Below are 22,969 nucleotides of genomic sequence, written 5' to 3'. Positions count from 1 at the left end.
AGCAGAGTAGGCACCTGCAACGTAAGGAGAGCAGGTGCCTACTCTGCCTTAACATGTCAAAGTCGCTGCTGCTCGCCAGACCTCTAGTTTGCCATGCTTGGTATCTAATATATAGTTTACAGATCTAGACAGGGTGAGACACCCATGTATAGGAGTCTGAGAGATCACACATTTTTCTTAAATCTGCAGCAATTTGCAATATTCACTGTGGCTGCAAGCCGCCCTTTACCCATGAATCTTGCAGCGGGAGTGAGATTTGGTGGACTGGGGTGCACTCTAAACATGTCCCCCTCCTTCTCAGAGTCTCCTTCATAGATTTGTATGAAGAAGTTTAAGCACATGCTGGTGGGTTAACCTTGACCGTCCGCCATCTTCCAATATGTAGCTCCCAAATACAAAGCCAGCCATCACTGAATTACAGTCGTCCTAAAATTAAAATCACAAACTGTGCTCATTGCACGAACACATTCTAAACTGCAATATAATCCACGTCATATAAACTATAGCTATCACAAAGGACTCTGGACCTTACCCTGCGCCATCCTTCATTTTGTTACACGGCTGTTACCGGTTACTAGTTCATCAGCCTGTAATTATTAAACCCAGTGTCTGTAGTTGATGTATTATCAGAAGGATACAGTGTGTCTCAGAGTGATGGACTCTGTGCTTACTATATAGAGTAATACGCTATTCTACGCGCTCTCGTTAAATGCCACTACCACTTTATAATAGGAAGATCGCTTGGTATCCATAGCAACCCATGTTAATGCTTGCACCTCCTACTGGATTTATTACAGGGCACTATGACATTATTTCATCCCATTCAGTTCAAGGGCTTTCAGGGAAGCTTTGCCCTACACGTAGCTCAATGTCGGAGATGGAGTCATTATGCAGGTTGATTAGAAAGACACAGATCTAAAGGGGCATCAAGAAGAACAGATTGGCATAACTCCATCATGGAAAAATACTGGAGCATAGAGAGACTTTGATAAATAATATCTTTATAGGCTTAACCCCTTAAGGACCAAACTTGTGGAATAAAAGGGAATCATGACATGTCACACATGTCATGTGTCCTTAAGGGCTTAAAGCAACACTTTAAGCACCATAACCACTACAGCACTCCCTCCCCCATAGCATGCATTAGTAAAGTACTGTATTGTAGTATATATTATTATTATTATTTTAATTATGATGTGCATGTTTGTAATGTTAATATCCCTTTACTGTAACATACATTTTAGTTTTGGTTAATTGCCCCTCTCCAGAGCTGCCTTGTTCTGGAACACTGACAGCAGTCTGATATGCAGTGCTTAGAGGAGAACACTGACAGCAGCCTGATATGCACTGCTTATAGGAGAACACTGACAGCAGCCTGATATGCAGTGCTTAGAGGAGAACACTGACAGCAGCCTGATATGCAATGCTTAGAGGAGAACACTGCCAGCAGCCTGCTATGCAGTGCTTAGAGGAGAACACTGACAGCAGCCTAATATGCAGTGCTTAGAGGAGAACACTGACAGCAGCCTGATATGCACTGCTTAGAGGAGAACACGGACAGCAGCCTGATATGCAGTGCTTAGAGAAGAACACTGACAGCAGGCTGATATGCAGTGCTTAGAGGAGAACACTGACAGCAGCCTGATATGCAGTGCTTAGAGGAGAACACTGACAGCAGCCTGATATGCACAGCTTTTAGGAGAACACTGACAGCAGCCTGATATGCACAGCTTAGAGGAGAACACTGACAGCAGCCTGACATGTAGTGCTTGGAGGAGAACACTGACAGCAATACAAGGTAACGAACATACACTGAGATTTAGCACACACTAATTATCTAATATATTTCCCCCTCTAAAACTGTGTAGCTCAGTGCATTCAATTATGATGTGACAGCAGCTACAGTGTGTTCTGCTTCAGTTAATCCTCACCTCTCTTAATCATGTTCTCGATAAGTTTTACACCTTCCTCGGAATCAGCTCTCAGACGGGGAGGCAGAAATACAAAACAGACCCGTCAGGGATTCCAAACATACAGCATTTTCCTGGAACGTTCATCATCTAATCATTAAAATCATTCGGAATGCGTCTGTCCCTCAGGGACGTTTGGCACTGCTATATGTTTTACCCTAGCCTAGATAAATGGTTACAGTATTTTACATTTTAGGTATATCTTAGCATTGTATCCATCAGGGATATTGCATATTAAAGAGGAATCTCCTGATTGCTAGACATCCCTCGACGTCTGTGTTTATATTGACCACAGATGCCAAAATACCAGAGTATTGCAGTATGCAATGATACCTATTGGACTAACATAATATTTCAAAGACAAGCTTTTGAGAGTTTTCCTCTCTTCCTCAGGTCTGAAGCAATACAGCTAATCCAATCTACACTATTGACTACAGGAAACACTTGAAACTGTTCTCATTAGGCTTGTGAACAAACCACTATTATCAGCGTTGACAGAATTCAATGCCGGTTAATCTATGGACGAACGGAATGAGGCATTAGGCAAATCCAAACTAATCAATTCTTTGTCCATAGATTGATTGGCATTTGATTTGTTCAGCTTAGCTAAAGGGGATTTGTACACAAGTATAATGCTTACATAGAGTAACTCCAATAAAGGGAAGTCAGAAATTAGAAACAGAAAATAATCTATATTATTCCTTTATTAACAATCACAAAAATAAAAAGTAAAAAATACAAATAAACAAAATAGGGTGAAAACCCTATACAAACCAATCCTAACGTTTCGTCACAGTCTGCTAGAAATACATTAACAGAGTGCAAGTGAATACAGCAAGGAACTGCATCTAAAATTGTTACAAAGATTTTTAGAGACACAATTTACACACTTGTAATGCTACCTATAGTTATTAGCAGCCATAGTGCTCTCCCACCCAGATTATAGCTGCATACCTCTCATATGGCACATTAAAACAAGTATTAATGACCAGCAGTGACAGCCGGGAGGCCAGCCAGCTTATTGATTGATGGGGAGGACAGGTTACAATAACAGAGAGGATGGGTTCAAATGATGGTTTACAATCATAGAGTATACGGGTGACAACTTGTGGGTGGACGGGTTACAAAGATGGGGTGGACGGGTAACAATAATGAGGGCAGCCAATACTAAAGTGAAAGTCCATTCTTGATCAGTTGATTGTTCTGGTAGTTATACAAGGCCCAACTGGCCATCAGGCAAATGCCCACTGAGCCAAGATGGCCATCGTCTAAGGCTGAATGGGAAGATCAAGGCAAAGAAAGTAATACCTCAATGAGTGAGAGCGCCCACTTCACTGATTTACTGGCAGTTCTCACCTTGTCGAAATAATGAAATTAAAAATAATAAAATACCAAATAAAGTGCCAGAATCCACATCCCCAAAACAAAGTCAAATATACATTATATACGTATACATTGCTAATAAAAAATAAATAAGTAAACAAACTCCGAGGTGGGCATGTGTGTTAAAGTGACCTTTAGTGACTATTTCTAAAAATCAACCTCTTTGTGCTATTCAATACTATAAAAAAAACACAAAGCCAGGAAGACAAAAGTATATACAAATGTAGCCACTAAATATACATGGGGGAATAATTAAAGCACAGCTCACTGCAAACGACAATTTGGTTTGGTTATATTATTGCCATTTGGAGAATTACTTTCTAGCTGCCGAAGTCGTCTTTCTCAGAAAACAAAACACATTGGTTGGGAACCAGGTGGCGGACGAGCTAGTGAAGCCGCAGTCAAGGATTCTGAATGATCCATCACGTGATGTGTGTGTCTATTACTTGGTGTCAGATAGTCCTGATGAGAAGGTTTGGAGGATTGCACCGGGTTTTACAGAAGTATCTTTTGAGTGTATTTGCACCCTATTCACCAGGCCTTGCTTTAAAGGTGTTACTCTATTTTCTTTTCTGTGTACATACATATATATATATTTTATGATTTCCATGGGTGTGTGAGGAGATCAAGGGAAGACCCACTGAACACAGGACTCCATTTAAAGGGAGTATTGGTTTCAGATGATCATTTTGCAATTAAACCATAACTTTGATCACTTCTATCATAGAACACTTTACGGATATCTGATTAATGACACGCAAAGACGTGCGGAGCAGGTAGACTTATATTCTAGGGCCTTGCAGAGAATTTCCCAGATTCCCACCATAATTCAACAAAAATACTGAATATTTTACAACAATATTTTGCTTGCATGTTTCCTGTATATACATACATGTAAAATTAGTGTGCATGTGTGCATTATAACACGTGTAAAGTTGGGTCTTTGTCCTAGGTTTGCAGTTGTCCTGTCACAAGAGAAGTGTAAAAGTGAATGTAATGTGTAGACACGTGTACCTGGATGTAGATATAGTTACGTGGGTGCCTCTGTGTGTGCAAGAGTGGTGTTTGTGCCCCACGCGTACACGTGTTTAATTCCCCCCACATGATGTGACTGGTAAGTGAATCCATTCATGGTAGGTGACTTATCATGGTGGTCCTGACACTCTCAGCCAATGAGCTAAGCCCATTGCAACCTCGGGGAGCTAAAGGACGTTCCTGTATAGAGACCCAGACTCTCCGGTATTTAGGAGAGGAGATGGGCAGCGGCTCTCGACAGACCCGGGTTAGAAGGAGGTCAAGCTATTCAAAAAACTTATGACTCCTTACACTGGGGGGAGGGGGGGGAACTAGGACACATACTTTGCACATAGCCAATGGAAAACAGCACCACCATGGTTTTATCAAGGTTTAAATGGTGGAGCATCTTTGGGGAAGCCGTATCTCATCAGAACAAAGTGGACGTTGTAAAAACTGAGAATACATTTACTTTATTTAGTGCTGACACTATATTATCACTGTGTACATATAGCTACAGACAGAGCATCTAACCCCTCCACCACCAAATACCACTCATCCCCAGGAGAGGGCAGTCTTCATATAATGCTTCATGGATTAGAGCTGGCAGGGGAGGACCACCATGGGATAAAGGTTCCGGTTAATAACGTTTATTGATTTAGCTTATCTCCTAATTCAGCTGTCCAGGTGGGGGGGTGGAGGGGGAGACAAGAGCTATTTTACCAAGATACCCATTCAACCCATCACATCCTATGTTACAGTAAATAAAGCAAAACATGGAGTATCGCTGGCTCTGCTCGCTGTGAAGAAGCAGAAGAAGTAGATATACCTCCAGGCTTGCACGGTTTCAGTCTGGCTGTGTCCCAGGCTTTCGTTCTTCTGATCCCAATGCCCCATTCTGAGCTCCCTTATCCCTGTGTGGACTGAAGAGACGGACTATCCGTTCCCCCCTCTGCAGTCCGTCCAGTTCTTTAGCACTGCAGCTTGGAGTGGGGGTCTCATAGGTGTCATGAAAACTTGTGTAATCCACTTCATAGAATCCTTTCTCCAAAGTTAGGACAGGCATGAAGCGATGACCCCATAACACTTCAGAAGCAACGTAGGAGCAGCGCGCTTGACAAGTCATCCCTAGAAAAGTCACAAAATACAAAGATATTCAGCGTCGGGTCGGACACCCTCCTAATTCACTGCATATTAGAATATAATCGAATTCAGGCAATCATCGTAGTCTTAAACCCCTTAATAATGGTGAGGACCTCACATACAGACGGCCTGTATTTCAATATTACGGATGTTTATCTCAATCATACCTAAATAAACACGGCATGGCTTCATAAACAAGCTCCCTCCATGATACACTGAAAAGGACGCATAATCCGTCTTTTTACAAAATGCCTTAGTCTGAAGGTAAATTCACTGCAAGATTTATTGCTGTGTTTTTTCTTGCTGAATGTACTCCAGTAGCAAATTAGCCGAGAAAGGGTTAAGGAGCAATGGCCCTAGGTTTTCTGTTATTTATTGCCCTGCTTAATGTTCCTTGAAATGTGGAATAAGTTGGTTTCAGAGTTAACCTGGCAGTTGCTGGGGTCAGGCAGTGATTTATATCACCCTGTCCACCCACCAGAATGCTACAATTTTTTCCAAATGTTTTCCAACTCCTAATCCTGTTTCTGAAGATTTCAGCTATACCGATTGTAAGCCGATCAATAACCTGATAATGTGGATTGTTGGACGGTCAGTGCTCTGTCACTAAAAGCCTCTATTATACATCTAACCGGTGAAATGGCTACAAATGTCCTCGTCTACTAACCTCCGATATCTCCAATAGACACTCTGCCATCTTTCACTATGATCGGATTGATACACAGTCCCGTATTTCAACACAAGTCACAATGTGACCTTTACAAGTGGCTGTATCGTTGCTGGAGTTTGGACCTACTCGTACCATTAACATGCCAGCTGTACAGCCAGTGTCTACCAAACATTTTTTTTTTTTAATAAAAGATGAATATTTTCTCTCTTACTCTTCCTTTTCCGGTTTCTGACATTCCTGTTTGTCACGGACGCCGTAGCTGCCCATCGTTATGCTCGCTTTACTCTGGGTAGTTTTCAGATGACATTAGTGCGAAGCGATCGTGCATGTATTGTACGGTCTCTATTAAATGGAAATGGAAATTCTCTGAAAATAATCTCATACCCTCACGTGCTGAAGTGGTTACTGGGGTGACTAGTGAAGAAAAGTAAAAAGCTATTTTAGCATCGGAATTACTGGACTAGCATGGACACTCAAATCGATATATATATAAAACTGTCTGAGATTGAATATCCCCAGTCAGTACTGATTGCCCTTACACCTCGTGGTCTCCAATCACTATAGCCACCTCCATCTCAGGCTGCTCATTACCCCATCTTACCGACCCTGTCCAAGCAATAGATTGAGATCAAGGCCTGCAACAGGTTACAAAGTTCCTGCACCTCACTTACTATCCGTAGTCACAGGGTTAAACCCCGACTCTCGGGGGTTTGAAACTTGCGAGTTGAAACCCAGCTTCTATGTGAACAGCACATGCAGGGTTAAAGCTATAAACCTTACACACACAAAATCCCATTCTTCACTCACACAACCATATACTATACACACACATATATTATAACATTTTATATACACTTATATTAACACCAGTGCCGTAACTACCACGGTTGCAGCGGTCACAACTGTGACCGGGCCAGTCACTCCAGGGGGCCCGGCCACCACTGCGATCGTGGGCCACCAGCAGACCTTTAGGGCCGGAGCACAGCAGCACCAGCTGGAGCCACACAGTCGCAGGCTAACTAGCAGGAGCTGAGCGATTTGCTGTGCTCCCCTCCTGCCGCTGTGTGTAGTGCGGTCGAGCGGTCTGACAGGAAGTGCTCACTGAGAGAACACTTCCTGTCAGACTTAGACGGGTACCACGATTGTGGCAAACAGGTAAAAGGGGGAGAGGGGGGGGGAGAATGGAGAAAAAGAGAGTCTGCAGGTTAACGGCGGAGGGGGGGTGAGTTGAAATGGAGGGTCTGCAGGGGAAGGGGGGGGGAGTATAGAAATGGAAGGTCTGCAGGGGGAGAGAAAAATGGAGTATCAGCAGAGGAAGAGGGCGGGTTGAAATGGAGGGTTGCAGGGGAAGGGGGGAATGGGGAAATGGAGGGTCTGCGGGGGAAGGGGGGATAAATGGTGGGTCTGCAGGGGTGGAGAGAAATGGAGGGTCTGCAGGGGAAAGGGGAGAAATTGAGAGTCTGCAGGGGGAGAAGGGAGAAATGGAGGGTCTGCAGGGCAAGGGGGGGGGAGAAATAGAGGGTCTGCAGGGGAAGGGAGAGAGAAATGGAGCGGCTGAGATGGGAGAGAAATGGAGGTGTTGAAGGGAAAGGGTGGGGGAGAGAGAAATTGAGAAGCTGCAGGGGAGGGTAGGACGGAGAGAAATCGAGTAGTTGCAGGGAAGGGAGGGGGGAGAGAAATGGAGGGGTTGCGGGGGGGAGAGAGACACATGGAGGGGCAAGAGTGGAGGGGGGAGAAAAACACATGGAGCGGCTTGTGGGTGAAATGAGACACATGGAGGGTCTGGAGGGAGCAAATGAGAAACTTGGAGGGGGAATGAGACACATGGTGGAGAATGATACACATGGAGGGGAGAAAGACACATGGAGGTGCCTGGGTGGAGGGAATGAGACACATGGGGAAATTAAACACATCGAGAGGGCCCCAGGGCAATTTTCGCACCGGGGCCCTGGGATTTCTAGTTAAGCCTCTGATTAACACAATATAGAAAACAAAAAAAACAATAGGACTCCGATAAAGAGGGGAAGAGAAAAGGGAGGATTATACTTAGATGGGTTTACAAATGGGATTTACAAACAGTTTTGTGTTCAGAAAGGAACCCTAAGTATTATGAAATTGTCATTAAAACAGCCGATGTAATAACAGGGAATAGAACCAATCAGACCTTCCAGAATGAATTTCTCTGGTTCACAGAGATCAAACCAGAAAAGAAAATCTAATTTCAGGCAAATTGCAGCTTTGCAGAGTGTCAGCTCTTGTAATAAGTGATTTGTCTCTCTGAGTGCCTACACACAGTCTGAAATCCATCAATGTTGGAATAATATAGAATTCATTTAATTTTCTATGAAATATTAACGTGAACTCTGATAAATAGCAACAACAGAATTCTCGTGGTTTGTGGCGGCTAAAGCTACAGACGATTGCAAACTATGATAATGTAGCAAGCAGATATGCAAAATATGATAATCTTCACCTTCAGCTGGAGAATGAACCCTCTCGAACTCTCAATAAATGGAGAATTGAGTGCCGTAACGTTAGGGTGTCACTGCGAACACCCTGCCCCCCTTAAGGAGCGCCATGTGGACGCTTTTCACATTCTTATTGACATTGGTAACATATGAAACGTAGTAGAACGTAGCATTGTAGACGCAGGTTCGTACTAACCGTTTCACCCTCGATTGACAGACATTTTTGGAAAGTGTAACATGATACGGTCTGTAAATAAAACTTGCTGTGTTTGGCTACTGGGGTTTTTTAAACAGAATGTATCACAGTTAACAAATACAGTACTAGCAATGCCAAAAGATGTGCAAATAAAACACTGCATTTCTTTTAAATAGATGGAAAACATCTCACTTGGTTTGTCTTTCTGGGTTGAAATAACCGTAAACTTGTGAATATGCAACAAGTGGGATTTTGTAAATAGATAGATTTAGTTCTACGCTAGTTCTTTATATTTAATTGTTACTCGGAAGCAGGCTTAGAGGAATTCGATTCAGCTGCACTCTGTGTGATCTGCATTCACCGACTTCCAGTCCAGAATGATTACTGTACCTTATAAAGCACAGCCACTCCTTGTATAAAATACAGAGTGATGTATAAACAGGATTATGGGCTATGTAGATAAATAATAAAATACGAAAAAGATAGCATTTACAATACAGTAAGAAAAACAAAAAAAAACAATTCCAAGTGACCTAGACTCCTTAATACAATATACTCCATGAATTATGCAGAAGTTAAGATTCAGAGAGAAACCGATTTTGGCAACAGTGGAATCCCAAATGTCCCATTTAGTTATTTCCAAACAGAAATCTCAGACTCTATTCTGCACTGAATTTCCAACTCAGGGCAGCTTTGTGTATATCTCACTATTTCTTGAATCCTCCCAGAGCCAATGTCTCGGCCATCCTGCTGGAAAGCTATTAAAGGGCTTCCCTCCTCTTAAAGGGACATTCTGGGCACCAGCACCACTTTAAGAATGTACAGGTAAAAGGAGAGAAAAGGCTGCGCCAAAAATGACCTAAAAATACAGTAAAATAAGTCCCAATAAAAGTGAACAAGTAAAACGAAGGATAAATGTCAATGTTTGTTGTACTGGATACACTGGTAGAGTGTTCTCTCTTCTTGTGATGCTTTGAATCCTCCCGTGATATGTAAAATATAAAAGGGAAAAGGACCAATTGTGCAGGTTGTGGGGTACGTAGTAGGTAAAAAATAAAATGTAAAGAACTCACATTTGCATGAGCTATAACCAGCTCAAGTGGAATAGGCGTTCTGCAGTATAATCCCTGCTAGTAGGATATCACGGAAATCTGGTCCACTTTGGGTCTGGTGCTGTCCAATTCTCAGGAGAAGGGAGAGAAATATATAGACAACAGATAGTGCTCTCCGAAGATAAAATGTGGTATAGATGCAAAACAATAGTAAATATACTCACAGTGTAAAGTGCAGATGACACTGCACTTGAGATATGGCGTGGGTGGTATAATCCCCACCTTAGGATGTATAAAATAGCCAGGAAAGGAGAATATAAAATAGTAGTAATAAAAATATGAATGGCACAAATGTAAAGCCAAACGTAATTTATTGTTAAAAGTATATAATCAAATCCATTAACGCGTTTCACCACTAAGGTTTTTTCAAAATGGAATAAGGTTATTCCATTTTGAAAAAACCTTAGTGGTGAAACGCGTTAATGGATTTTATTATATACTTTTAACAATAAATTACGTTTGGCTTTACATTTGTGCCATTCATATTTTTATTACTACTATTTTATATTCTCCTTTCCTGGCTATTTTATACATCCTAAGGTGGGGATTATACCACCCACGCCATATCTCAAGTGCAGTGTCATCTGCACTTTACACTGTGAGTATATTTACTATTGTTTTGCATCTATACCACATTTTATCTTCGGAGAGCACTATCTGTTGTCTATATATTTCTCTCCCTTCTCCTGAGAATTGGACAGCACCAGACCCAAAGTGGACCAGATTTCCGTGATATCCTACTAGCAGGGATTATACTGCAGAACGCCTATTCCACTTGAGCTGGTTATAGCTCATGCAAATGTGAGTTCTTTACATTTTATTTTTTACCTACTACGTACCCCACAACCTGCACAATTGGTCCTTTTCCCTTTTATATTTTACATATCACGGGAGGATTCAAAGCATCACAAGAAGAGAGAACACTCTACCAGTGTATCCAGTACAACAAACATTGACATTTATCCTTCGTTTTACTTGTTCACTTTTATTGGGACTTATTTTACTGTATTTTTAGGTCATTTTTGGCGCAGCCTTTTCTCTCCATTTACCTGTACATCCTTATCCCAGAGGGTTAGAGGGTGACCCTCTGTAAGGTTGCTGCCTTTTATATATTATTAGCGCTAACCTACTCCCCACTTACCACTTTAAGAATGACCGTCACTAAAAAGGTTTCATATATCGAAAAAATATGCTTTATGATAGAACATACCATTTTATTTTTTTAAAAATTCACAAAGGTTGGAATTTGGAAGAAATCATTCACCTACTTTCCCCACTCTTTCTGCTATCGTTCTTTACGCACTTCGGGTCAGGCGGTTTTTTTTAAATCACAGACCGTGTTCATTTCTGTCAGCGCACTCTCTGCCTGTAGCATTTTCTGTCTGGGGAGTTTGAAAAGCAATGGACGATGGCAAAATATGATAATGTATTGAGCAGATATGCAAAATATGATAATCTTCACCTTCAGCCGGAGAATGAACTCTTTCGAACTCTCAATAAATGGAGAATTGAGTGCCGTACGTTAGGGTGTCACTGCGAACACATTGCTCCCCTCATGCACATGCCTATGGGCAGGGTTATCTGCAGAAACTTTTTTCGTGCTAAATTATTTTAAATTAAAGAGAACGGAATGTAGAGAAAATGTCAGCATGGATATCTGGCCAAAACCTGTGCTGGTACCTGGAGTGTCCTTTTAATGAGTATTCCCTGACTATAGAAAGGGTGAAAGGCATTTTCTCCCCATATAACAGGCCCAAATGTCTTACCTGTAGCTTCTACCATTCCTTCGAGGATTACAACAATCTCAAAGTCCTCTCCCTCGTGCTGCATGCGCGACATTTCCCAGAAGGGACTTTTCTCATTTATTTCATGTGAAATAATCAGAGGGGAGACCAGAAAGAGACGGTCGTCACCTGTGTCAAAGCCCACATTGATATCAGTCTGATTAAGAGGTATGAACTCTCCTTCCTTGGTCTGTTTAGACTTAATGAGCTTGGCGCGGATGGAGGCCTCCACAATGTGGGAACTGCGCAGGTCGCCTACGCGGAACATCAAGCATAGCTTCTCATCTCGTAAAGAAATCACTGCGTTATTGGAAAACATTAGGGTTTCTGCACGTTTTTTAGGCTGACTTATCTTTACAAACATGCAGCCCACCATGAGTGCGTTAACAATGGAGCCCAAGATGGCCTGAACCAGCAGCAAGACAATTCCTTCAGGACACTTCTCTGTAATCACGCGGTAACCATAGCCAATCGTCGTCTCCGTCTCAATAGAAAAGAGGAAAGCAGAGACAAAGCCATTAAGATTCTCTACGCAAGGAACCCAACTTTTGTCTCCTATATGCTCCAAGTCCCCACGGAGATAAGCAATGAACCACCAGATAAAGCCAAAAAACAGCCATGTGACTGTGTACACAAGTGTGAAGATGAACAGGCTGATGTGCCATTTGAGGTCCACAAGGGTCGTGAACAGATCAGTAATGTAGCGGTAGGTTTCCTTGACATTTCCGTGGTGCACATTGCATTTGCCGTCCTTTTCCATATATCTCTGTCGTGGCTTTTTTGGGTCGGCCGGGAAATGAGATCGATCACCGGTCATTGATGAGTCCTCTCGAGCCCGTTTGGGCAACTTCTTAATTTCTCTGGGGGAAATTTTAACCTGTATGTCCTGGTCCATAGGAACTCTTAAATCCCTGGCCATGTCAGAGGTGAATCTGAAGATGAGAAGACAAAGAAAATTTGAAAATGAATACAGAGTGAGATATTATTGTACCGAAGTAAAGGGTTAAAGAACAATTGGCACATCATAAACAGACACGCAGCAGCCCAAAACACAACATATTTTTAATTTCAAAACCACAATTCCCTAGATATCCGAGGCAAACCTGTTCTCAGTTGAACCACAAGAAGCTCCAAAGTGAAATCAGATTAGATGTGGAAGGATTTATTGGAGAAATACAGGAATAATGTGAGCCCATTCAAGAAAAATTCAATTAATGTCTGGCATTGCAGCTGTTCTCAATCAATTGTAAATCCAATCTCCAGTATCCTGCTACTACAACACGTTTATAAGTCACATTTCCCAAGATTTCAATCAGTAAAAGACATATAATATTTGTGTTTAACATGCACAGAAGCAAACCGATTTGCCCTTTTTAACAGTCTGTTGGTTACCTGGTTAGAGATTTATTGTAGGCATTTTAAAAAAAAATATTAATCTCAGAAAGCATCATCTGCTGTTTACTATCTATACACACAGTCTGTGTATATTGCCTCAAATCACTACATCCTGATCGTACACTCAGGCCAGAACTCACACAGTGCCTACAGCCCTCTACTTGGAGATGCGAGGGCGCTGATTGACACAGATCTGTGCTAAAAGCCTACACTGTGCAGCAGATACATTTCACATCTGTTTCTGAACTTTCTTGGAGTTAATCACTTAAAAAAGAACTTTCGAGAACTGGCAGATTCATTTGAAAGTTTTGGTTAAAATATAGAATGTAAAAAATGCTCAATATAAACTTCTACCTGGACCCAAGATTTGCAGTTCGCGTCACAGTTTGAGGTTTGGTCGATAGCGCAGGTCTTAGAGACAAGCACTAACCATGTCAGATCTGCAGTGAACATCATAATAAAATAAATCAAGTTTATTTTAGAAAATACCTATTGGACCAATGCTTGAAGACGCACGCAGACAGTGGATTTGCCAGGATACAAAATGCGCGTTTGCTTGGCATAATATTCAAAACTTTTTTATAGAACGGTTTTGTGAGTCCAATACTTTCTCTTCTCCTGCTGGTCTGACATGAGTTGGTTTCGTTGGAAAGGCTGCAGATTGGTTATTCTAGTTAATGCCGGTTTCCTTCAACCCCCTAAACGTCCGGAAAACATTTGTGCCAATTCTTACCTGCACAGAGAAAATAAACATTCTATGTAGGCTTCTATTCCCAAATATCATTCGGAAACCCTTTAACTGGTTTGTTACTAAGTATTAAGTGTTTAGGTGCTGCCTTGCCACCCGCTATACTCCATTCGGGGGCTAGAAGATTGCATTAACAGCGTTGGATGGTAATAGGAGGCTGTCAAACTACTAATTCCTACAGCAAACAAAAGGAACAAATTAAATTAAATCGCAATCAGCGGCCGGTGCCCGCTCAGTAATTGCAGGCTGTGGTTAGTATTTGTGTTTGTGATATGTACCTTTCATTTCACAAATTTGTAGCGCTTTAGGGGGGGTTCATTTATATTCTAAAATTAGTCACGGTTGAAGAACCAGAATACAGAAAAAGAGCATTAAATACAGGTTTTGGTCCAGTCCGTGAAAGCGACTGTTGCATGTGACATAGTGTATCACAATCGGGGACCACAAACACATTGCAATAATCCCTCGAACCTTTCCAGGGATGTTAGAGTGATACTCCATAAGCTGGAACAATGATTTATTTGCTAAACTGTGATCCGTGAAATATCTGGACAATGTTCGCATGTGATCGCAGAATAGAAAGTTCCTGATTACATCATGTGGTGATTAACCAGACTGTTACCCTGTAAAATGCTCTTGTACGCCCAGTTACCATCCCTATTACACCTGATCCAACAGTAACACAAGGCTCCATTAAACTCCTCCGATTCTTCCGAGCTGCAAGCGAGACTGTCTATGGGGGCTTTCAGGGAATACCCAACATTTTCATCTGAAGCCCCCCATCTCCCTCCATAACAAAGCAATCTGGGGGGGCCTAGTCTCTGAGTAGTTAATGGTGAGGGGGCCATGGCCCGCATAACTCTCATTCCTGGGGGACAGTAAGACATATTTGTTCTCTTTAGTTCCCCAGAATTTGCTCATTCCTTGTGTATTACACCTCATCTACCCCAAACGGCACTCAGAACAAACAGTGCTAGACAAAACTTCTTAAACATTAATATATTTTTTAAATTATTTAAAATGTGAAGAAGATGAAATCCAAGTAATGTCTTTTTGCCAATATCTATACTGTATACGTTATGCCCTTTTCTGCTCAATAAAGATGAAATAAAGAACAATGCTTTAACAATGCGACAACATTTGGTCATCGTGGAGATACCATCCTCGGTTCCATAGATTTGTTCCATGTGTTCACGGAGTGGATTTTTCTAAATTTCTACCTTTTCTCTTCTCCTCTCCCTCATTTTTTCTCTCTCTCTGTTTGGGGTCATTTTTGTAATAACACAATAATCACGTTTGCTAATATATATTTGTATTATAGTGGGTTCCTGAAGACATCAGATAAACTTAGAAGACGGAGTCTCTAGAACTCTGGGATGGCATTATTTTCCTAAAAAGATACTGTAGCAAGAGGCATGTTTTAGATTATTTGGGCATTTTTTACGGTTGCCTCTATTTATTGATATACTAGGATTACAGGACTAATAAAGGGGTTGGGTGTGGTTCGGGTAATTAAAATATAATATATGGACTAGAATCAGAAAATTGCAAAGGGAGCGAAAAGATTAAAAAATATATATTCGTCTAGGTAAAGAGACACAAAGCCCTACGACACAGTGATAAAGAGCTCAGTATGTATTACACAGTAAAGATAAATGGATGATTTTTTTTGTTCTGACAGACAGCTGAGACCACTTACATCCCGAATAGAGGACACATTTAAAGTGCTATATATGGCCCTGCACCGTATAAGACACGTCATATTTTCATGTTACTGTGGACGACATTAAATTAAATTTTATATACACACACACTTTAAAAAAATAATTTAAACAGAACATTTTGTTTAAAATGTCTTGTTATAGGTCATATGTACAGGACGTACACAGTCCCAAACCAAAGGGACCCGACATCTATTAGACACCCGCTGCCCAAATGTTGGCAAGTACACAGGACACACAACACTTCTCAAACGACACACAGCGGAAAAACAAAACAAAACTGGTTCAACATACGTGTTGAGTGGAGGGCTCACAGGTGCATGTGTAGAGGGACAGACATGTTTTGGGAGTCAGGGAGCGACTCGTTGGTAATTCACTGGTCCTTCCCGTCCTCCTGGTCCCTCTGCTCGGCTCCTAGCTATCTCTGTCTCCAGTGACAAGTGTTAACTCCTTCACGGCCAGAGAGCACACACCACATTATCACATCGCCATGTGCAACAAGGTTACAGAGGAGGAGAGAGGGCTGGGAATAGGAGGAGGGGGAGAGGGTCTCCGATAGCAAGCGGCCATTCATTTCTTCTCATTGAATCGGATGCATTCACTCCGGATGAGCTGGGGGTGGGACACGTGTAATGCGAGGAGCTAGACTGGCTTATAGCGATTAATATTATTTAATGAAGGGGAGAGCAAAAGACGGCAAAATGCTCCCACTATCTCTCTGCGTTTCCTATATTTTATAGAATTTGTGATCACAGAGCGGAGCTTGCTGTGTGATACAATATCAGCTGTGTCTGTGAAACATCTAATCTTTGTCAGAACGGTATCTATTTTGAGAAAACTGACAGCCAAGAAAAGCAAACGTCCCCAAGTAATTAAAAATCCATATTAGTCTTAAAAGCAGCGTGTGTACGAGCAGCAATTCCATGCTTTGTGTCAAAATAAACGTTTCTCACACACCATGGAAGAGAGATTTACTAATAAAAAAATTAAAATAAAGTGACTCTACCGGAGGCAAATGAGGGGGAGAAAAGTGTAAGATAAATATATATATATATATATAAAGAAACTCTGGCTCCTTAGACCTTTTCCTATATATTAGAGGGTTGTAGATATTTATGTACATTGTACTTTTATTAAGTTTAAGGTTTTTAGGTGTTTTTCCTATTAGCCCTTACATATTCCATTATCTTCACCACGATATTCTTTATTCCATGTCTTCCATCATTTTATTATTCAGTTTCAATTGGATTTAATTTTTTTTACACAAATTTGTTTCTTACAACGTATATTAAAAAAATTAAAAGTTCTAAATGTCACTCTTTCTTTCTGAACAATTTTTCCATCACTGACCGATTGGTGGATTTCCCGCGACAGTTGAGGAGCTTCTGCAATCCTCATATTTGTGTAAAGTGTAAAAAAATCCAGACGTGCTCAGTTTTTAAAGAGACCAACTATGCCGTTTCCAGGCGCTTTGCTACCTAGAAATCAGAATAAAAGACAATCAGAGCTTGATGCCATCCTTGAAATCTTGATACAACTAAATAAGAAAAAATAAAAATATAAATACATTGCTAAACAAAAATACACACACCAGTCAAGCCATACCACTTGCTTTCCCCACATGAATCTCACTTTAACAGTGCTCTCACTACTGCAAGGGATTCTGGGTAGGCATATGCAAATGAGCTCAACAAGGAACCACATTTTTGCCTCATAATTCCACTTTATACGTGGATTCCTTGGAGTATGTGTCTGCTGTATACAGCAGCTTTGAAACAACTCAGGAAGAGATGCAAAGCCAGTGAACCACTCATGGATAGCTGTTTCTTGTTAATGCAACTCATCAGCATGAGGTTGGTTACTGGCTTGCTATCGAGGCTTGGCGTTACTGGTTAAGTACATACCAAAAGAGTTGTGGTGGGGGAAAAAATATATATACACACAAACATAGACTGAACACAATTATAAACGCAATACTTTTGTTTTTGCCCCCATTTTTCATGAGCTGAACTCAATGATCTAAGACTTTTTCTAGGTGCACAAAAGGCCTATTTCTCTCAAATATTGTTCACAAATCTGTCTAAATCTGTTAGTGAGCACTTCTGCTTTGCCGAGATAATCCATCCACCTCACAGGTGTAGCAAATTAAAGATGTGGATTAGACAGCGTATTTATTGCACACGTGTGCCTTTGGCTGGCCACGATAAAAGGACACTCTAAAATGTGCAGTTTTACCCTATCACGGGACACGGGGGGGGGGGGGGGGGGGGGGAAGGTCCGAAAACCAGTCAGTATCTGGTGTGACCACCATTTGCCTTATGCAGTGCAACACATCTCCATCGCATAGAGTTGATTAGGTTGTTGATTGTGGCCTGTGGAATGTTGGCCCACTGTGCGAAATTGCTGGGTATTAGCAGGACCTGGAACACGCTGTCGTATACGCCGATGCTCAACCTACTCAATGGGTCACCTATTATGCAGTAGTTACTATAATGGTAAAAAATATAGATGGCGTTACACTTACCCCTTAGATGTTAAAAACATTAAAACACTGCAAGAAATGAATAAAAAAAAAGACACATATAGTGTAATAACATAATAAATAAGTCAGCGGACTTATAAAAAAGGATCCACTCACATAGAGAGCCCAGTATGCATATGCTCAGGTCACTCCAGCATTAGTGTACTAAAGTGACACTCAACCTGTTCTAGTGATGTTTATCCAATCAATATCCTCATAGAAAAGGAAACACACCAGCCCTAGTGTATTAACGTAACAGCAACAGGTATCTAAATGCACAGTTTGCTTCTCACCTTTTTAGGTGCCTGGACCTGCCACCTAGTATAAAAGCATATGTATCAATAAAGGAGATCCAACCCTTCTTTTACAGCAGCAAAGGTGATCCACAGGACATTTTTTTTTCCATTTCTTGCAGTGTTGTCATTTTTTTAAACTCCTAAGGGGTATATGTAAGACCATCTAAAGCTCTACGCACTCTCTACTATCAATAGCAATAATCGCGCTGTCTAATCAGCATCTTGATATGCCACACCTGTGCAATAATCATGCTGTCTAATCAGCATCTTGATATGCCACACCTGTGCAATAATCGCGCTGTCTAATCAGCATCTTGATATGCCACACCTGTGCACTAATCATGCTGTCTAATCAGCATCTTGATAGGTCACACCTGTGCAATAATCATGCTGTCTAATCAGCATCTTGATATGTCACACCTGTAAGTTGGATAGATTATCTCGGCAAAGGAGAAGATTTAGACAGATTTGTGAACAATATTTGAGAGAAATAGGCCTTTTGTGCACATAGAAAAAGTCTTAGATCTTTGAGTTCAGCTCATGAAAAATGGGGGCAAAAACAAAAGTGTTGCGTTTATAATTTTGTTCAGTATATGTATACAAACACACACACACACATTTGTTTCTGGTTTATTTAGCTTAGTTGTGTGTTTTGCAGTAGCAGCTCTGTATGTGTGAATTTATATACCCCTCTATGTTACCCACCCCTGCAGTCCCCCACCTTAGAAAGAGCAGTTACAGTTGTGGAACCACGGCTCACGCATTATATCAGCAATAGTGGGGTCACACAGGGCCCCTGAAAACCTAATGCTTGCCCTGCTTAGCTGTCGTCTTTAGTAAATAGCTAGATTTGAAAATACGCAGACTGTATTATCACTTCCCCGGTACATGTCTGAATAAATATTTCTTGGTCACCGAGCACCGAGCGTACGAGCCCCAAACATGTGAAATAGATTCTCCTGCCTGGACATTGATTAATTCATATTGTAACACTCACAGACCATCAAAGTGAGCCAACAGAAACAGAGAAATCTGAAATACAGACACCGCTACCTGTCACGGGGTATTCTGGGAGAATTATGGACACACACAGGGTTATTTACCAACATGAGAATTCACCAGATAAGCTATGGTCTGTCAGGGTACGATCTGAAGACTGCAGGACTGAGCTAAAATGCTAATAAACATAAAGAACCAACTTTTAGTGTATTAATTAGCCGCACATCACATTCTGTAAGTGTGAGCTAAAGTGTACAAATTGATAAATAAACAAATAACACTTCAACTGTAACGTCCTGGAGCATGTACACACACAAATACACACAGTAAACACGTGTACAATTATACACACACACACACTAAACATGTGTACAGTTATACACACGCACACATTCATACACTAAACACATGAACAGTGATCCACTAGAAATGACACTTATTTTGTCTCCGGTTTACTTGGTTTGATCCTGACATGGCACAGTTAATGAAGATGCTGGTGTTTAAATGGTTAACGGCTACACAGCAGTTTAGTGTCAGTTTGCAGATTGCCACAATCCCAGACACCAATGGTCCAGCAGCTTAATGTGGTGTTTGTGATAGACGTCACACTGCAACACTGATAACCAGAGGACAGGCACACTTTGAGGGCACTGGGTCATATCAGGATCGCTGGTTTCCGAACCAGGGTCAATGCCAGGAACTATTCCATGAAATTGCTCAGGAACTTCAGATACCCATAAATGTGTTTAACTTTGTAAGCGCTGAATATAAATCTCATTCTTGTTGAGGTTCAAGAAAATAAACACGTTTAAAAGAACAATCCCATCCATGGCCCCCCATCGCATGAGTTAAAGATCTGCAGCAAAGAAGAGAAATTCAGAGTTTGTGTTTATGTGTAATTTTTTGAAAGCATATTTTTGGATTATTAGTTTTGCTTGTTATCTCAATAATATATTTTAAAATCAGTCCTCTTCTGCCTGGTGTGTTCCTATACATCATCTGACATTATGCAACTTCCCTTCAGATAATGTAGTAATTATGGTGCTCAGACTGCCCCTTTAGGGTCCCATTAATAAGCTCACAATAGTTTATTAGTGGTTATAGTGCAGAGTGTCTCGCCCAGCCCAACTTTAGGCTGGTATTGCTGGACAGGATTGGATGGCTCTGGGGGACGATAGGGAAATGAAAGTTACACAATATTTGAGCAGTAAGTTACCTGCATAGGGGAGCGTGTATTAACTTGCCATGCATCGCATATTGGTCATAGATGGAGTGATGCTTGGGAAGCCCCAGATTGAACATAGAGAAATTAAATGGAGTTTATAGGGAAGTTAAGGGTTAACGGTCACAATATTGGGTTACCCCTATAATTAGCACATATGTTATTATTGCGAGGCCTGAAAATTTAAATTAAAAGTAGAAACCCACAGTTCTGTCCTGATACTGGGAACCTTAATCTTGGCTCCAAAGATCCGCAGAAATGGTGCCCTTTCCTGCCATCGAACACAGCTCTGGAAGACAATAAACTGGTACAATATTTCTCAGCGCTGGCTGTGCACGCAGGACAGAATTGTGACGTCACTGGCTAAATATTTCAAATAAACATAGGAAAACGGAGCATCAGGTTATGGGAAGTTCTCAATGCAGTTTACTCAATGGTGGGACAATCCCACTTTGATGATCAGTGACAGCACAAATTAGAAGGCAAGTCATATTTATTATATTAATATTAATACAGGATTCACAGCAAACTCTAGCCAACCTGCACTGTGTATGTTGGTACTGTGTCGGATTCGCACACAATTGTGCAGTTTCTTCCTTATTTACCAAAGTATTTTACTCGAAATGGACTTGTGCAATGTATACAATCCCATGGCATTGAGCTCCTCATATTTTCTAAGCAAACAGGAAACATTAAACATGTAGGACACAAACACTGAGAATTGAACACTATAGTCACCCAGACTATATCATGTCATCGTATTGCAATGGTTCCTTCCTTTTAACCCTGCATCATAAAACACTGCATAGATTTATGTTTTTAAAGAAACTAATATTTACATTTCAGGGTTAAATCCACCTCTAGCTGCTGTCGTCCAATAGAGGGAGCTTCGGACATCACCAGAGGAGTAATCATTTAATGTAATTTTATTGAGCAATGGCAGTGGAAAGAAAGGAATCTAGAGTCCTAGTTCTAAAATAACGATGGTTACTCTGTAGGTTCCTTTTAATTGCCACGTTGTTAGCAGTCAAAACCGGTCTCAAACTGGATTCATGTCATTACAACGGAATGAATACCTTTCGCAAATCAGTCTGATCCCACCTGTAATGGCAGCCGGATTGCAAACACTAACAATACAAGACTGGCACTGGAATTTTGGGATACAATACAAAGCAATATAAAACACATTAGATTTTAGAAGAAAAACATTGACTTTTTATCTTTAGAAGCAGAGAGAGAGTCCATGAAAAGTCTTCTGGATAAAGTTTCAAATATCTACTCCAGGCTTACCCAAACTCCGGTCCTCCAGATGTTGCTGAACTACAACTCCCATGATTCTATGAATGAACTATATAGGATGAGAATCATGGGAGTTGTAGTTCAGCGACATCTGGAGGGCCGGCGTTTGGGGAAGCCTGATCTAATCTCTACCTACCTATACCAAACTAGGTTTATAAATTTAACAACAATAGATCACACATTTGTATATTTGAAGCATATTAAAAAAAATAAAATGAAAAAAAAGGAGACCTGCAATGACCAATTTATTTGCTGTCCAACATCTGCATAACCAGAGCAAACCATCATTTAATCAATTAACGCATACTGAACAAGGTAATTAGCGCTGGCATAATAAACACTGAGTCAAACAGCTCCACCTGGTGGGATAATCGGGCGTTACAATAATTTCTGGTAAGTCACATTTCACAGGCGCTTTACAAGTAAGACATGGTGGCCCAGATATGGAATGTGACTAATGAAACCAAATGTGCAATAATAGGCCAGAGAAGGGACATGTCAGGCTGGTAGAATGCTTCCTAAATAAAAGTAATGTGGCCAGATTGGCTATCCTCAGAAAAATAAAACTACAAACATTTTGGGTGCAGTGTCCTGTTTCTATGGATAATGTACAGAGACACGTTACATTGGAAGTTCCCAAAACATGTGTATTGTTCTTCAAATATGAGCACCACTAGCTCACCCGGAAAGTGTCACCTCTGCATTTCCCTCTTACGTGCTCCCAACTTGCGCCGTTACAGTCCATAATGAATGTGGCGGCGAGGCTCATCTTCCTGTCCCGAAAAACAATAAAATTCCATTTGAAAAAGTCTTTTTGACGAAACGCGTTATGGATATCTAATATTGTGTTCTTTTATATATATTAAAGTATTTTTGGTCATTTTATTGTGCCAATTACCTTTTTTATAGACACATAATCTATTTTACCCTGGCTTTTTAGTATTATCTTATTCACCTTTTATTGGTTTTATGTAAAACCTCTGAAATACATCTTTGGAAGTTTCCTGTACCTAAAGAAATCCTTAGGT

At 41.0% G+C, this 22,969-nt stretch overlaps 1 protein-coding gene across 3 annotated transcripts in view; it reads right to left on the bottom strand.

Moving 5' to 3' along the window:
• Positions 1-4,223: 4,223 nt before the first annotated feature.
• The window catches only part of KCNJ5 (potassium inwardly rectifying channel subfamily J member 5), a 76,398-nt gene continuing 57,652 nt past the window's right edge, over positions 4,224-22,969 (bottom strand). Inside the window, exons 1-3 of one of the 3 annotated variants that reach the window (XM_063436056.1) lie at positions 16,955-17,049; positions 11,723-12,672; positions 4,224-5,495 (exon numbers count right to left, since the gene is read on the bottom strand). In XM_063436056.1, the coding sequence (XP_063292126.1) occupies positions 5,215-5,495; positions 11,723-12,659 (1,218 nt within the window). In that variant the 5' untranslated portion in view covers positions 12,660-12,672; positions 16,955-17,049 and the 3' untranslated portion in view covers positions 4,224-5,214. Of the gene's footprint in view, positions 5,496-11,722; positions 12,673-15,898; positions 16,106-16,954; positions 17,050-22,969 lie in introns of those variants that run through there. The other 2 variants (XM_063436054.1, XM_063436055.1) reach the window with 2 other exon arrangements.

The sequence above is a fragment of the Pelobates fuscus genome, chromosome 11 (assembly GCF_036172605.1).
Source record: "Pelobates fuscus isolate aPelFus1 chromosome 11, aPelFus1.pri, whole genome shotgun sequence".
Lineage (NCBI taxonomy): Eukaryota > Metazoa > Chordata > Amphibia > Anura > Pelobatidae > Pelobates > Pelobates fuscus.
Note: the sequence above shows the minus strand (reverse complement) of the source record. Positions and strands in the feature narration are given on the sequence as shown.